Source organism: Microtus oregoni, unplaced genomic scaffold (genome assembly GCF_018167655.1).
Source record: "Microtus oregoni isolate MIOR12 unplaced genomic scaffold, Mior012 000031F_ref0000149, whole genome shotgun sequence".
NCBI lineage: Eukaryota > Metazoa > Chordata > Mammalia > Rodentia > Cricetidae > Microtus > Microtus oregoni.
In genome coordinates this window covers 12198673-12217564 of record NW_024543090.1, presented here as the reverse complement: position 1 = coordinate 12217564, position 18892 = coordinate 12198673, and the positions used below count along the sequence as shown (strand labels likewise).

General features: G+C 34.9%; 1 protein-coding gene and 1 pseudogene across 1 annotated transcript; both read right to left on the bottom strand.

The window, feature by feature from the left end:
• Positions 1-5942: 5942 nt before the first annotated feature.
• On the bottom strand, positions 5943-6859 carry LOC121465794 (annotated as a pseudogene).
• Positions 6860-16730: 9871 nt separating this feature from the next.
• Positions 16731-17648, bottom strand: LOC121465801 (olfactory receptor 4K3-like). Its single transcript, XM_041679199.1, has one exon. The coding sequence runs from the start codon at positions 17646-17648 to the stop codon at positions 16731-16733; it is 918 nt and encodes a 305-aa protein (XP_041535133.1).
• Between the last annotated feature and the right edge of the window lie 1244 nt (positions 17649-18892).

Below are 18892 nucleotides of genomic sequence, written 5' to 3'. Positions count from 1 at the left end.
GAAGCATACAGAACACCAAATAGGCTGGATCAAAAGAAAACATCCCCTCGCCATATAATAATCAAAACACAAAATATACAGAATAAAGAAAGAATATTAAGAGCCGCAAAGGAAAAACGCCAAGTTACTTATAAAGGTAAACCTATCAGACTTACACCTGACTTCTCTATGGAAACCATGAAAGCCAGAAGGTCCTGGATAGATGTTCTCCAAAAACTAAGAGACCACGGATGCAAGCCCAGACTACTATATCCAGACAAACTTTCATTCACTATAAATGGAGAAAACAAAATTTTCCAGGATAAAAACAAATTTAAACAATACATAGCCACAAATCCAGCCTTACAGAAAATAATAGAAGGAAAATCACTAACCAAGGAGTCCAACAATGACCACAATAACTCAGACATCTAGAGACTCTTCACCAGCGCAAATCAAAGAAGGAAAACACACAAACCCTACTACTTAAAAAGTGACCGGAGTTAACAACCACTGGTCATTAATATCACTTAATATCAATGTGCTCAACTCACCTATAAAAAGGCACAGGCTAAGAGATTGGATAAGAAAACAGGATCCAACATTCTGCTGTCTACAAGAAACACACCTCAACCACAAAGACAGGCACCTACTCAGAGTAAAGGGCTGGGAAAAGGCTTATCAAGCAAATGGACCTAAGAAACAAGCAGGTGTGGCCATACTAATTTCTAACAAAGTTGACTTCAAACTTAAATCAATCAGAAGAGATAGAGAGGGATATTTTATACTCATAACAGGAACAATTCATCAGGAAGAAGTTTGAATCCTGAATATCTATGCCCCTAATATAAAAGCACCAACGTACGTAAAAGAAACATTACTAAAACTCAAGGCAGCCATCAAACCGCACACACTAATAGTAGGAGACTTCAACACTCCTCTCTCAACAATGGACAGGTCAATCAGACAGAAACCTAACAGAGAAATTAGAGAATTAATGGAGGTAATGAAGCAAATGGACTTAACAGACATCTATAGATTATTCCACCCAAAGAGGAAAGAATATACCTTCTTCTCTGCAGCTCATGGAACCTTCTCGAAAATTAACCACATACTTGGTAACAAAGCGAACTTACACAGTTACAAAAAAAATATTAGTAACCACCTGTGTCTTATCAGATCACCATGGATTAAAGTTAGAATTCAACAACAATGCTACCCCCAGAAAGCCTACAAACTCATGGAAACTGAACAGTCAACTACTGAACCATACCTGGATTAAGGAAGAATAAAGAAAGAAATTAAAGTCTTCCTTGAATTCAATGAAAATAAAGAAACAACATACTCGAACTTATGGGACACTATGAAAGCAGTCCTGAGAGGAAAGTTCATAGCACTAAGTGCCCACCTAAAGAAAACAGAGAAAGCACATATTGGAGACTTAACAGCCCACTTGAAAGCTCTAGAAAAATAGAAGCAGACTCACCTAGGAGGAGTAGAAGACTGGAAATAATCAAATTGAGGGCTGAAATCAACAAAATAGAAACACAGAAAACAATCCAAAGAATCAATGAAACAAAAAGCTGGTTCCTGGTGAAAATCAACAAGATTGATAAACCCCTATCCAAACTAATCAAACGAAAGAGAGAGAACACGCAAATTAATAAGATCAGAAATGAAAAGGGGGACATAAGCACAGACACAGAGGAAATTCAGAGAGTCATTAGATCTTACTACAAAAGCCTGTATGCCACAAAACTGGAAAATGTAAAAGAAATGGACGCTTTTTTAGATAAATACCATTTACCAAAACTAAACCAGGACCAGGTGAACAATCTAAACAGACCTGTAAGTCGCGAAGAATTAGAAGCTGTTATCAAAAACCTCCCTACCAAAAAAAGCCCAGGACCAGATGGTTTCAATGCAGAATTCTACCAGAACTTCCAATACCTATACTCCTTAACGTATTCCACAATATAGAAACAGAAGGGTCATTACCAAATTCGTTTTATGAAGCCACAATTACTCTGATACCAAAACCACTCAAAGACTCAACCAGGAAAGAGAACTACAGGCCAATCTCACTCATGAATATCGACGCAAAAATCCTCAACAAAATACTGGCAAATCGAATCCAAGAACACATCCGAAAAATTATCCATTATGATCAAGTAGGCTTCATTCCTCAGATGCAGGGCTGGTTCAACATACGAAAATCTATCAATGTAATCCAGCATATAAATAAACTGAAAGAAAAAAAACATATGATCATTTCATTAGATGCTGCAAAAGCATTTGACAAAATTCAACATCCATTTATGTTAAAAGTCTTGGAGAGATTAGGGATACAAGGGTCATACCTAAATATAATAAAAGCTATATACAGCAAGCCGACAGCTAACATCAAATTAAACGGTGAGAAACTCAAAGCCATCCCGCTTAACTCAGGAACACGGCAAGGCTGTTCACTCTCGCCATACCTCTTCAATATAGTGCTTGAATTTCTAGCAATAGCAATAAGACAACATAGTGGGATAAAGGGGATTCGAATTGGAAAGGAAGAAGTTAAACTTTCATTATTTGCAGATGATATGATAGTGTACATAAGCGACCCCCCAAAACTCCACCAAAGAACTTATACAGCTGATAAACAGCTTTAGTAATGTGGCAGGATACAAGATCAACTCCAAAAAATCAGTCGCCCTCTTATACACAAAGGATATGGAAGCAGAGAGGGAAATCAGAGAAGCTTCACCATTCACGAAAGCCACAAACAGCATAAAATATCTTGGGGTAAATCTAACCAAGGAAGTGAAAGATCTATTTGACAAGAACTTTAAGGCATTGAAGAAAGAAATTGAAGAGGATACCAAAAAATGGATGGACCTCCCTTGCTCTTGGATTGCGAGGATCAACATAGTAAAAATGGCAATTCTACCAAAGGCAATTTATAGATTCAATGCAATCCCCATCAAGATCCCATCAAAATTCTTCACAGATCTGGAGAAGACAATAATCAACTTTATATGGAAAAATAAAAAAACCCAGGATAGCCAAAACAATCCTATACAATAAAGGATCTTCTGGAGGCATTACCATCCCTGACTTCAAACTCTATTACAGAGCTACAGTAATGAAAACAGTGAGGTACTGGCATAAAAACAGAGAAGTCGACCAATGGAATCGTATAGAAGACCCGGATTTTATCCCACAAACCTATGAACACCTCATTTTCGATAAAGGAGCTAAAAGGATACAATGGAAAAAAGAAAGCATCTTCAACAAATGGTGCTGGCACAACTGGATGTCAACATGTAGAAGAATGAAAATAGACCCATATCTCTCACCGTGCACAAAACTCAAGTCCAAATGGATTAAAGACCTCAATATCAGCCCGAACACACTGAACCTGATAGAAGAGAAAGTGGGAAATACCCTACAACAGATGGGCACAGGAGATCGCTTCCTATGTATAACCCCAGAAGCACAGACATTAAGGGCAACATTGAATAAATGGGACCTACTTAATCTGAGAAGCTTCTGTAAAGCAAACGACATGGTCACTAAGACACAAAGGCAACCTACTGACTGGGAGAAGATTTTCACCAACCCCACAACAGACAAAGGTCTGATCTCCAAAATATATAGAGAACTCAAGAAACTAGACTTTAAAATGCTAATTAACCCAATTAAAAAATGGGGCACTGAACTGAACAGAGAATTCTCAACAGAAGAAGTTCAAATGGCCAAAAGACACTTAAGGTCGTGCTCAACTTCCTTAGCCATCAGGGAAATGCAAATCAAAACAACTTTGAGATATCATCTTATTCCTGTCAGAATGGCTAAACTCAAAAACACCAAGGATAACCTTTGCTGGAGAGGCTGTGGAAGAACGGGTACCCTCATCCATTGCTGGTGGGAATGCAATCTTGTGCAACCACTGTGGAAGTCAGTGTTTCGGTTTCTCAGGAAATTCAGGATCAACTTACCCCTGGACCCAGCAATATGACTCTTGGGAATATACCCAAGAGATGCTCTATCAAATGACAAAAGCATTTGTTCAACTATGTTCATAGCAGTATTATTTGTAATAGCCAGAACCTGGAAACAACCTAGATGCCCTTCAATGGAAGAATGGATGAAGAAAGTATGGAATATATACACGCTAGAGTACTACGCTGCGGCAAAAAACAATGACTTCTCGAATTTTGCATGCAAATGGATGGAAATAGAAAACACTATCCTGAGTGAGGTGTTCCAGACCCAAAAAGATGAATATGGGATGTACTCACTAGTAATTGGTTTCTAGCCATAAATAAGGACCACGGAGTCTACAGTAGGTGAACCTAAAGAAGCTAAGGAAGAAGGTGAACCCAAGGAAAAACATATAGTTGTCCTCTTGGCTAAGGGAAGTAGACCAAATTTCCTGGAGAAAATGGGATCTTGGGGGGGAGTGTGGGATGGGGGTAAGGAGAGATGGGGAGAGAAAAGTTAGAAGGGAAGGAGGGGGGACCTGGGAAACAGGAGAATTGGGATAAAGGAAAGGTGGATAGGGGAGCACGGAACCACAATTCTTAGTTAAGGGAGCCACTTTAGGGTGGGCAAGCGACTTGACCCTAGAGGGGCTCCCTAGTGCCCAAGATGAGGTTCCCAGTTAGTTCCTTGGGCAGCTGAGGATTGGGAACCTGAAATGATCCTATCCTAGAGCAATACTGACGAATATCTTGCATATCATCATAGAATCTTCATCTGGTGATGGATGGAGATAGAGACAGAGACCCACACTGGAGCACTGGACTGAGCTCCCAAGGTCCCAATGAGGAGCAGAAGGAGGGAGAACATGAGCAAAGAATTCGGGACCACGAGGCGTGCATCCACCCACTGAGACAGTGGAGCTGATCTACGGGGAGCTCACCAAGGCCAGCTGGACTGTGACCGAAAAAGCATGGGATAAAACCGGACTCTCTGAACATGGTGAACAATGAGGGCTGATGAGACACCAAGGACAATGGCAGGGGGTTTTGATCCTACTTAATGTGCTGGCTTTGTGGGAGCCTAGCCAGTTTGGATGTTCACCTTCCAAGATATGGACGGAGGGGGGAGGACCTAGGACTTAACACAGGGCAGGGACCCGGACTGCTCTGTGGACTGGAGCGGGAAGGGGAGAGGAGTGGGGGGAGAGGGAGAAGGGTGGGAGGAGGGGGAGAAGGGTGGGAGGAGGGGGAGAAGGGTGGGAGGAGGGGAAGGGAAATGGGAGGCTGAGAGGAGGTGGAAACTTGTTTTTTGTTTATGTTTTTTTTCTTCTTTTCGCAATAAAAAATATTATAAACAGATTATTCTTTTGGGAGAACAATAAATAGAAAATATTTAGTAAAACATAAATAAAAATATTCTGAATATATAAGAATAGTTAAGAATTGAAAAGTAGAAGAGATATAACCTATGAGGAAACTAATGTTACAATTTGATATTTTTAGATTTAGAGTTCTAAGTGGATGCAATTTCACAAATATCTTTAATATCTTCTGTTATAAAGACAGAGTTACTATTAACATCTAAGTTCATATTTTTAAATATGATACAATTGATAAGCAATTCAAAGAGAATTTTTCTAATGACCATCTTAATAAAGTTAAATAAATATAAAAGTTAACAATTTAAGAAACACAGCTATGTGTATTAATGTGATTGTTATTTTTGCAACATATCTTCTAATCTTTATTATATACAAGTATATTTTGTAGAACTCATTCTATGTGTTAAACAGTAAGTATTACAATTTCAAATATATTTCCAAATGGTTATCTTAATAACAATATATTAATGTCAAATTATAGCTTCCTGGAACAAGTTGTTATACAATTAACTTTACAGTAAAATGTTCATAAAATCATGTATATACAATGATTTTGCTGATTAGAGAAGATGTCACCTGGATGAATCTGAGAAATTTGTTTGAGAACTCACATGTGATTTATCACCTTCTTTATGGCTTTCTTAATATCTTTATTTCTCAGTGTATAAATAGCTGGATTCAGGAGAGGTGTTATGAGTGAGTAAAATACAGCAAGAAACTTGTCCATCCATGTGATGCTGACAGGCGACAGATAGATGAAAATGACAGGCACAAATAATAGTACAACCACTATGATATGGGAGGTGCAGGTAGAGAGTGCCTTTGATGAACCATCTTTAGAGTGAAGATGAACAGTTATTAGAATGTAAGAGTAAGATATCAGCAAGAAAATGAAGCAAGCTGTTGCAACAAGGCCACTGTCAGCATTTATCGTAATTCCCAGAGTATCAGTATTGATGCAGGCTAATTTTATCACCAAAGGAATATCACAGAAAAAGCTGTCTATCACTCTAGGCCCACAAAAAGGTAGCTCCAAAATCAGGATCAGTTGACTAATGCCATGCACAAATCCAATGATCCATGATATCACAACCAGCCAGATGCACTTCTGTCTGTCCATGATGCTGGTGTAGTGGAGTGGCCTGCAGATGGCCACATAGCGGTCATAGGCCATTGTTACAAGAAGAACCATCTCACCCCCTACTAAGAAATGCACAAACAGGATCTGGCTCATGCAGCCTCCATAGGAAATTATTTTATTTTCTTTTACAAAGTCTATGATCAGTTGGGGGTAGTAACTGAGGGAATGCATAAGTCAATAAATGAGAGATTGGCTAACAGAAAGTACATGGGAGAATAAAGATGATGATCAGTGATGATTAATATGACCACAAAGATGTTTCCTACCACAGTCATCATGTAGAGGGTGGAAAATGGCAGCAGGAGGAAGATCTGTAGTTCCCTTGAGGTACAAAGCCCTTGGAAAATGAACTCAGAAACCATAGATTGGTTTACTTCTTCCATTATTCCACTGTGCTCCAATGGGTTGAGAGAGACAGAGCCTAACAAACCATTACTGAAACAAAAACAGTAACTTAATATTCACAGCCAAGGAAGAAGAAAAAAATACATTTTATATCAACATTGTATTTAGTAAGATTTATAATAACTGTTTCATGTTAGTATATCCTTTCTATTCATTATATTTTTATAAATATAGAAAAATTCTATACATCACAAAGATAATAATCATGGGATTATAAATGAGCATATTGTCTAAAAATACTAGCAGCAATTACTCTGTTTACATTTTTCAACCATTTAATAAATCTTTTTGTCTTTCGTTCAGTGGTAATATTCCTCAATTATTATCTGAGGCATATTTACAGCCTCTTCAATTGATTGTCTTAATACCAGAATGATAAACCATTCATGTATTTTAAACATAAACAGAAAGTTTCTAGACATGAAGTCTTTTTTTGTCTATTTCTATAGGCAGAATCAAATCTAGTGTATTAAAATTTGTGAGAAAAATAGCTCATCAAATAAATTGACAATTTATCTGCCAAAGACAAGTTTTCAGCATTGTGTCTTTCCTTGAACTTTGGACTCATCCATTTTATTGTACCTCTGAACAATCATATATTACTAGGTTTCATGTTATTATTTATTGTTATATACTTACAGTCATTCAAATCTACAACATGATACTTCATATAACGGTTTGAATAATGTGTTCATGAATATTCCTTTCTCTGCCTCTCTAACTTTCTCTTTCATTTTTCCTTTTTTTCCTTTTTCTTCCTTGACTGTCTGATTTTAATGGTTTCTCAATAGTTTTTTTAATTAATTCAATGTCTGTACATTTTCATACTATTTTTACGTTTGAAATTGGAAGGTTAGCATGTTAACAAAATAGGATATTTTGTGAATTTCTGTTAAGAACTTAAAACGTTGTATAGTAATAATTATCATGTTTATTGATGTACTAGACCAATAAACTCTATGCAGAATAAAAACTATAGTGAAAATGAGGTCTGTTTGATTTCAAATTCCCAAAACACTTCAGTATTTTGGAAAAATATATAAATTTCAATTCTGAGATTTCCAAGAAAATTAATAACATTTATAAAACAAGAGACTTTGCTACTTAAATGCAAGTACAAATAGGAAAAATAAAAAAATTTGAGCAGCAAAACCAGAATTATATAAAATTAATATTATTGTGTTCAAAATTGAGCATATTTCTTGCTGAATACCAATGTTTTTTTACACATCTTTTTAAAAATTTTTGTGAATTCTTAGTAAATTATGATTCCTCTAATCTATGTTACCCTAATTGCACTCAATTTCTAATAACTAATTTTCTAAGATATTGTCTGTATCTTGATAAACTAGAGAATCTAAAAATCAAAAGTTAATCGGATAACATTAGAGTAAGTTTAGTGGCCTGTGAGTACAAATTTTTCTGTATTTGGAAATTTGGAACTTCTAAAGTTTACCCTAAGTGATCAATAGATGTGAGCATATAAAACTACTTTATCTTTTCTGATGTCTCAAGGACTAGTTGGAAAAGAAACTTGTAGTATTTTTATCAAACACAACAATTAAAAAGTACACATGCAAGACTTGCTGTAACTTGTGAAAGATTTAAGACAATGTGCTACTAAAACAAAAACATAAACAAACAAAGCTTAAATGAGTAATTGTGATGGCAATTTAAAGCACAACAGTCATTTTGTGATGTACTCACGCTATAATAGTTGCTTTATTAAACAGACCTTCCCTTTTGATTGATGTTTCCCTAAAATCTGAAATTCTTATTAATCATTGTTTCTACTATCACCAATGTCACTGAGTTGTTTCCTTTCAGTGTCTCTTTTATACAGTGACAAGAGTCATGTCTGTCTTGGAAAGATTCCATTCTCCACATTAAGTAGAACCATGAAATTGGAAAGCCTTTTGCTTTCATAGTCCTTGGGGATTCATAGACTTCAGCTTCTCTTGAATTGATTCCAAGAGCTAAAAAATAAAGAAAATTGATTCTTTAACTTTATAAATATTTTGTCATTATGAGTTAATATTTTGTATGTGCTATGACAAGTTATAAGCTAAGATAAATAACATGGGTAATGTGATACCTTAGCAGTTAATGTCACTTGTTGCCAAATCTGATGACTTGAGTTAATCCTAGGGATCCATAGGTGGAAGGATAGAAACTACTAACTCGGCTGTTCTGATCTCCATACATATGTTGCAGGAGAACAAGTATATATAAATACAGCTGCAATCATAATACACGGAGCCACATGAATAATTTGTTTGAAATAGGAATAAAACATATCTGTAGTTCTAAAGTTCACTTACTTATTTAGACAATTATCTATACACCTAGAAATCCCCATAGATTTACTTATTCTTTCTCACTCTCTTTTGATACTTTATGACCAATGCCTACCATACCTATGAATCAGTCACATGAACTTATTTTAGATTGTTCAGTTTGTCTTTATTTTCAAATACATTTCATTATATATACCTAAAGTGAATATAGTTATGTTTTGATAGATACACCTACAGAGAAATTACATATTAGTAGTTTATATAGAAAGTGTGTGTGTTAAAATAATTTCAAAACTTCTTTTGACCTTTCATCACAAGCTTTTGCTTCATTAAATATAGTTTTCATTTCATACAATTTTAAAAGTAATTTATTTTGAACTGTGCATGCAGTTTTCTAGAGAAATATTATTGTATATGTAAAGCAATTTTATAAATGAAGTAATTATGGACTTAAATATGTTTCTAATGTTTCATTTAATAAATCTGTTGCTATAGTTACTTCTCCAAAGTACATTTATTAACTGCAATCTCTCATAATTTTGTTATACTTGTAATAATCTCAGAAGCCTTACATATATCCTTTCATGATCTTCTTCAATTCCCTGACTTATTTGTTCATTAATTGCTATTGCATGCATATATATGTATACATACATACATGCATGCATATATACAATTATAATCTTCAATAATATCTACCCTCTCTGTTTAATGCTATGTGTATGCATGATTTTTCATATTTGGTTACTGAGCAACTGGTGTACTCTTTCCTGGGAGGTGTTTATGTCCCTATCACTCCCAGATTTGCCCATTTGTATTTATATATATATACAAATATGATATATATATATATGTGTGTGTGTGTGTGTGTGTGTGTGTGTGTGTATAAGGCTGAGTTAGGTGTGGTTAGTACTTTAGTACTTTATAGACCACCTGGCCTCTTGTATTTAATGTGAAGTGCTTTTGCTGCCCATGCAGCATACCGATTAGGAATAAAATGTGCCCCTGCTGTTCTTTACAAAACCAATATGAAAGTTGAGAGAATCAAAGCACATATGTTTCCTCAAGCATTAACAACACAAAGATAATGAAACAAGGAGATGTAAAGGAAGAATTCTTATACTTTATTTGCTAATGGAAACCATCAAGAAAGACTCTCTTAAGACTACAACCCACAGAGACGCTACTGCAGCCTTTTACATAAAGTACCTCTGCAGTGACACCTGCCAAAAAATATTAATTCCACTTCAACCTGGCGTGATTCTGCAGTTAATGCCTTTAGTCAGAGTTATTGTTTTATGTTAAATGATGGCTCTTCCTCAGTTTTGACTTTTGAAATTTTCTTCATACTGAAGATACCTTGGTTGGTAGAGTGGTTGTCTTAGAATGCATGAAGCCCCAAATTTAATCACCAGCAATGCAGGAAACAGAGTGAATGTGGAGACAAAATCAGAATCCTAACACTTGAGACACAGAGGTAGGAGGATGATAATTTCAAAATCGTATCATCGATATGATGAGTTTGAGGCTGCAGTGGGTTATATGAGACCCTTTATAAAATTAAATGGCAAAAAATATATGTTAGCTAACTTTGTTCTTAAAATATTGCATTACCATAAAGTGACTATATATATACCAAAACTAGTATAAATACTCCTCAAAAAACATAATACTTATTTTGAAATAACACTGCAGAGGGAATTCATGTTTAACCCTTAGTTGTAGGAATATTCAAAGAATTAAGGTCAGAATAAATTGCTTTTGTTATTGTTTGGTTTGTGTGTTATCTTTTATTTTTATGTTGGTTTGTTTTGTTTCATTTTAATTTATAATGTACTGTCAGTTGTGAAGAAAAAGATAACTATGCAACAATTCACAGAGTCACAGGCAAGGTCACTAGGAGGACCCAATAGGGAACACATAGATCTCACAGAGAAGAGAAAGAGGAGATCTCCTGGGTGGAAAAATTCAGATCCTGACAGAAACTTGAGAGAGCCAGTTGAGGAGTGAGTGGAGGGAAGTTGAAAGAAATCAGTAGAAAGGGGTGCTTTTCAGTGACAGGTAGAATCCTGATGTAAGGGAAACTGCTATAAATCTGTAAAGGTAATCCTGGGTAAGACTCTCATCAATAGTGGATATGTAATCTGAACTTGCCATCTCCTGAATTCAGATTGGCAACTATCCAAATTTTTATCAGACAGCCTACATCCAGTAACTTATGGGAAGAGAAACAAAGACCTACAGCCAAACATAAGGCCTAGCTCAGGGAATTCTGCTGAAGAGAGGAAGAAAGGGTCATAGGAACCAGAGGGGTCAAGGATTGTAAGAAAATCCACAGAAATTAATCTAACTCATAGAAACTCACAGATTCTGAACCAACAACTTGAGTGCTTGCATGGGACCTAGCTAAGCCCTTCACAGATAGGTGACAGTTGTGTAGATTGGTATATTGATGTGATTCCTAATAACGGGATCAGGGACTGTCTCTTATGCTTTACTGGCTCCTGGGAACCCATTCCTCGTTCTGTATTGCCGTCCCCAGAATAAATACATTGAGAGGAAAATAGTCTTTCTTTTCTTTTCTTGTTTTTTAAAATATTGCTTTATAAATAATACCATTCAAAATTTCCACTTCCTCCCATTTTTCCATTGCATCTTGCTCCCCCACTCACTGTTCCCCCACCTCCTGCATTCCTAAGATAAGGCAGGGTACCCTGCCCTGTGGGAAGTCCAAGAGCAAGGAAGGTGTGCATCCAAACAGACTAAGATCCCAAAAAAACCAGTACATGCAGTAGAGACAAATCCCAGTGCCATTATCATAGGCTTCTCAGTCAGCACCCATTGTCAGCTGCATTCAGAGAGTCCGGTTTGATAACATGATAGTCCAGTACCAGTCCAGCTTTCTTTTGTGAGTTCCCATTAGATCAGATACACTGTCTCACTGGGTGGACGCACCCCTCACGGTCCTAACTTCCTTTTTCATCTTCTCCCTCCTTCTGCTCTTCAACTGGACCTTGGGATTTCAGTCCACTGCTCCCATGTGGTTCTCTGTCTCTATTTCCATCCATTGCCTGACGAAGGTTCTATGGTGATATTCAAGATTTTCATCAGTATGACTATGGTACAAATTCAGTCCAGGCACCCTCTCCTCTACTGCCCAGAGACCTAGCTTGTGACATCTCCATGGACACCTGGGAACCTCTTTAGAGCCACGATTCTTGACAACCCTAAAATGGCTTTCTTAATTATCTTCTTCCTTGCTCCCATATCCTCCCTTAATCCATCTCAACATTCCCATTCCACCAAGATCTCCCCAATCCTCCCCTTCTCCCTTCTCTCTCCTCCTGTCCCCTTTTCTTACCCCATTCCCACCCCAATGCTCCCAACTTTTGCCTGGTGATCTTGTCTGCTTCCAATTTCCAGGAGGATCTATATATGTTTTCCTTTGGGTTTACCTTATTGTTTAGCTTCTCTAGGATCATGAACTATAAGCTAAATGTCTTTTGTTTATGGCTAGAGACCACTAATGAGTGAGTATATACAATATTCCTCTTGTTGGGTCTGGGTTATTTCACTCAGGATAGTGTTTTCTATTTCCATCCATTTGCATGCAAAGTTCAAGATGTCGTTGTTTTTACAGATGAGTAGTACTCTAATGTGCATATGTGCCACACTTTCTTTGTCTCTTCTCCATTGAGGTATATCTAGGTTGTTTCCAAATTCTAGCTAATACAAATAATGCTGCTATGAACATAGTTGAACAAATGCTTTTGTAGTACGATTGGGCATCTCTTGGGTATATTCCAAAGAGTGGTATTGGTGGATCTTGAGGTAGGTTTATCCCCAATTTCCTGAGAAACCACCACACTGATTTCCAAAGTTGTTGCACAAGTTACATTCCAACCAGAAATGGATGAATGTTCCCCTTACTCCACAGCCTCTCCATTTTAGGTTATCATTGTTTTTTTTTTATTTTAGCCATTCTGACAGGTAATATAGTATCTCAAAGTTGTTTTGATTTGCATTTCCCTTATTGCTAAGGAAGTAGAACATGACTTTAAGTATCTTTTGACCATTTGAACTTCTTCTGTTGAGAGTTCTCTGTTCAGTTTAGTATCCCACCCATCAAAATCCTAACAAAATTCTTCAGAGACCTAAAGAGAACAATAATCAACTTTATACGGAAAAACAAAAAACCCAGGATAGCCAAAATAATCCTATACAATAAAGGAACTTATGGAGGCATTACCATCCCTGACATCAAATTCTATTACAGAGATACAGTAATGAAAACAGCTTGGTATTGGCATAAAAACAGAGATGTTGATGAATGGAATTGAATCAAAGACCTGGATATTAATCCACAAACTTATGGACATATGATTTTTGACAAAGGAGCTAAAGTTATAAAATGGAAGAAAAAAAGCATCTTTAACAAATGGTGCTGGCATGACTGGATGTCAACCTGAACTGAAGAATGAAAATAAATCCATATCTCTCACTATGCACAAAATTCAAGTCCAAATGGATTAAAGACCTCAATGTAAATCTAACCACACCGATCCTGATAGAAGAGAAAGAGGGAAGTATCCTGAAATGCATGGACACAGGAGATCACTTCCTACGCATACCTCTTAGCAAAGACAATAAGAACAACAATGAATAAATGGACCTCCTGAAAGCAAAGAACAAAGTCACTAATATAAAAAGTCAGCCAATTGAATGGGAGAAGATCTTCACCAATCCCACATCAGACAAAGGTCTGATTTCCAAAATATATATAGAACTCAAGAAACTAGACATTAAAATTCTAAATAACCCAACTGAAAAATGAGAGTAGTCTTACCAGAGTTGATAAGACATTTTTTGTTGATACCAGAGGGAAGAATGATTGTTCCTAAGCAGAAATAGTAGGAATGGACCTAAAAGCCTAGATGGAAGGTTGGGAGGGAATGAGAAAAGAGGAGGAAGGGAAACTGCAGATGTGATGCAAATATATAAATAGAAAAAGAGGTTGTAATAGATCTCTCTAGATTTGTGCTTTCTGTGGTCAAATTTTGTCAACCTATCTGATATACTAGATACAATTGATAGAATCTCCTTTTTGTATTTTTTCAGGAGGAATTTGTAACCCACAGCAAGAACAAATTCTCTTCATCAATCATTTTTCCTAATGTATCTACCCTGCATCAGCTATTGTTAAATCATCCATATAATGATAAATTTTAGATTGAGGAAATTGTTTATAAATTATTTCTAATGACTGTTGTACAAAATGTGGATATAGTAACAGTATTGAGTTGTTTAATATTCCTTGTGGAATAACTTTCTACTGATACCTTTTAGGAGTTGAATATTATTATTTGACACTGTAAAGTCAAAATTTTTCTTTCCTTGTTCTTGCACAGGTATAGTATAAAAGCATATTCTTAATCAATCACTGTAAAAGACCATTCCTTACATCATAAAGAAGGCAAGGGAATTCAAGAATGCAAATTTAATGGTTGAATCACCTTATTTCTGGTTCTTAAATATGTAACCATTCCACATTATTAAAAATTCCTATTAATAAAAATAAAGGGAAATTTTATGGAATGATTTATTCTTCTATATGCTTATTAATGCTGTTTCTATAACAATTGTACTATGCCAGTACTTTTTCTGTTATAATAGGATATTGTTCCGCCTACGAAAGTTTATGCTTCTTAAAACACAGATTACATAGAATTCTGTCACTGAATTGCTAAAATTTAAATGAAATTTATATTCTTAAAAACTATACAGGAAGTAAGAGGTCATTTTATAATTTAATTATATAGTTTAGCAAGGAGTCCTTACAGTGTTCTGTTGTCTTAATGTGACTCTGAGCATGTGAGCACAAGGTGTCTCTAGGTTTAAAATAACTTATAAAATAATCTTGAAAAAGAAAAAGGAAAGGGTAAGAAAGAATGCAAGAACTGTGAGATGTAATCATGTAGGCATGAGACAGCCATTGCAGTCATGATCACAAAGTTGCCTACTCTGTGCACCACACAAAAAATATCGTTAGCAATCAATCAAAGATCAGAGAGTACATATGTACTTCTACACCTCTGTGCTAAACTGTGAGCCACTGAGGATTCTGGGACAGAGCCAGACATTTTTTTCAGTTGAGACCCACTGATGAGATCCTAGTGCCCAAGGATAGTGCAATCACTGGACACACAGATGGCTATGGGTCATAGCAATGGATCAAAAAGCAAAACAAAAATACATGAATGGAGTTCTGTCTGTGTGTGTGTTGTGTGAGTGTGATATTTTGTGAATGTAGAAAGAGATAGTAAGGGTGGGAAACAATAAGAGGGCACAGATTATATAAGATGTAATCATCTTATTGCAGATATTGTCATAAAACATACTTAATAAAAAGGGTGACTGTACAGTTGAGAGTTAAATCTATAAATATACTGGAGATAATTTGTTCTGAAAAAGATACCGAACCGACATATATGTACACGTCAAAATATGTGGTCAGACATTAGCCATCTTTACCTGTAATCATATGATTTCAGGAGAACATGATACAGATATTTGTTTTGTATTTTAGATAATTTATGTTATGACAACCTCTTTAACTTATTAGAATATACATACAGGCGGATTTTAACCATCATCTTAAGAAAGGTTGGCATGATATTCAAAAAGTTTGAATTCATATCTGTTTAGAAATGAACTAGCCTCCCAGATCTTGTAAACATGGTTACATACAGTTTATTCAGTAAAAGAAGTATTACATCAAATGATATATAGTATGAATTATAATGAATATCATATTACCAAGTGTTTAATGATTACCTAACTGGCCTTAACAGTTATGTTAATTCATTAAATAATATGAAATCATGATCATGAAAATAATTTGTACACTGAGAAAAGTATATTCAAATATTATAAACAGATTGTTTTTAAAGAACAATAAATAGAAAATATTTAGTAGAACATAAATGAAAAATATTCTGAATTTGTATGAATGCTTAAGATTTGAAAAGTAAAAGAGATATAACAATATGAGACCACTAACATTACAATTTGATATTTTTAGAATTTAGAATTCTAAGTGGATGCAATTTCACGAATGCCTTTAATATCTTCTGTTATAAAGGCAGAGTTAGGATTAACATATAAGTTCATATTTTAAAATATGATACAATTGATAAGCAATTCAAAGAGAATGTTGCTAATAACAATCTTACTAAAGTTAAATAAATATAAACGTTAACAATTTAAGAAACACAGCTATGTGTATTAATGTGATTGTTATTTTTGCAAAATAGCTTCTAATCTTTAATATATACAATTATATTTTATAGAACTCATTCTAAGTGTTAAAGTGTAAGTATTACAATTTCAAATATATTTTCAAATGGTTATCTTATTAATCATATACTAATTGCAAATTATAAATTCCTAGAACATGTTATTATACAATTAAATTTACACTATAATGTACATAATATCATGTGTATTCAATGGATTTGCTGATTAGAGAAGATTTCAAAAATTGTTCCAGAACTCACATGTGATTTATCATCTTTTTTATGGCTTTCTTAATATCTTTATTTCGCAGTGTATAAATAGCTGGATTCAGGAGAGGTGTTATGACTGAGTAAAATACAGCAAGAAACTTGTCCAGCCATGTGATACTGACAGGCGACAGATAGATGAAAATGATAGGCACAAATAATAGCACAACTACTATGATATGGGAGATACAGGTAGAGAGTGCCTTTGATGAACCATCTTTTGAGTGAAGCTGAATAGTTATTAGAATGTAAGCGTAAGATATCAGCAAGAAAATGAAGCAAGCTGTTGCAACAAGGCCACTGTCAGCATTTATCATAATTCCCAGAGTATCAGTATTGATGCAGGCTAATTTTATCACCAAAGGAATATCACAGAAAAAGCTGTCTATCACTCTAGGCCCACAAAAAGGTAGCTCCAAAATCAGGATCAGTTGACTAATGCCATGCACAAATCCAATGATCCATGATATCACAACCAGCCAGATGCACTTCTGTCTGTCCATGATGCTGGTGTAGTGGAGTGGCCTACAGATGGCCACATAGCGGTCATAGGCCATTGTTACAAGAAGAACCATCTCATCCCCTACAAAGAAATGCACAAACAGGATCTGGCTCATGCAACCTCCATAGGAAATTATTTTATTTTCTTTAACAAGGTCTATGATCAGTTTGGGGGTAGTAACTGAGGAAATACATAAGTCAATATATGAGAGATTGGCTAACAGAAAGTACATGGGAGAATGAAGATGATGATCAGTGATGATTAATATGACCACAAAGATGTTTCCTACCACAGTCATCATGTAGAGGGTGGAAAATGGCAGCAGGAGGAAGATCTGTAGTTCCCTTGAGGTACAAAGTCCTTGGAAAATAAATTCAGTAACCGCAGAATGGTTTACTTCTTCCATTTATTTCTCTGTGCTCCAATGGATTGAAAGAGATGAAGTCTAAAAAAGCATTGCTGTAACAGAAACAATAACTTATTTTTCTTAGTCAAATAAGAAGCAATGAATACAAACTGTATCAGCCTTGTATTCAGTAAGATTTACCATAACTGTTTCATCTTAGTATATTCTTTCTAATCAAAAATTTTTTCTTAAATATGGGAAAATTCTATAATCACAAAGATAATATTCATGGGGTTATAAATGAGTAGATTGTCTAAAAATACTAGTAGCAATGACTCTGTTTATATTTCAAACCCTAAAATAAATCTTTTTGTTATTTATTACCGCAGATCAGAGGTATGTTCGCAGTTATTATCTGAGCCATATTTACAGCCTCTTCATTTGATTGTCTTAATACCAGAATGATAAGCCATTCATGAATTGTAAACATAAACAGAAAATTTCTAGACATAAAGTCTATTTTGTCTATTTCTATAGGCAGAATCAAATCCAGTGCATTAAAATTTGTGAGAAAAATAGTTCATCAAATAAATTGACAATTTTTGTGTCAAAAACATGTTTTCAGCTTTATAACTTTCCTTGAACTTTGGACTCATCCGTTTGAGTGTACCTCTGAACAATCATATATCACTAGGTCTTGAGGATATTATTTATTGTCATATACTTACAGCCCTTCAACTCTAAAACATGATACTTCATACAATCTTTTTAATAATTTGTTCATGAATGTTGCTTTCTCGGTCTCTCTACCTTTTCTGTTTCATTTTCCTTTTTTTCTCAATAGTTTTTTTTACTAATTTAATATCCGTACATCTTAATGCTATTTTTACATTTGAAATTGGAAGGTTAAAATGTTCATAAATTAGGGGATATTTTTGATTTTCTGTTAAATTCTGTTTTAATTTTCATAAAACATTATGTTGTAATAATAATCATGTTTATTGATGTTGTAGGTCAATAAACTCTATGTAGAAGTAAATCTATAGTGAAAATGAGGTCTGTTTGATTTCAAATTCCCAAAAACACTTCCAGATTATAAAACAAATTATATGAATTTCAATTCTGAGAAGTCCAAGAAAATAAATGACATTTTTAAAACAAGGTACTTTGCTACTTAAATGCAAGTACAAATAAGAAAAAATGAAAAATTTAAGCAGCAAAAATAGATTTAAATGGAATTAATTAATTGTGTTCAAAATTGAGTATATTTCTTGTTGAATACCAATGCCATTTTCACACATCTT

Excerpts from the sequence above, each read along its gene's own strand:
- LOC121465801 (XM_041679199.1), bottom strand. The coding sequence starts at position 17,648 with ATGGAAGAAGTAAACCATTCTGCGGTTACTGAATTTATTTTCCAAGGA.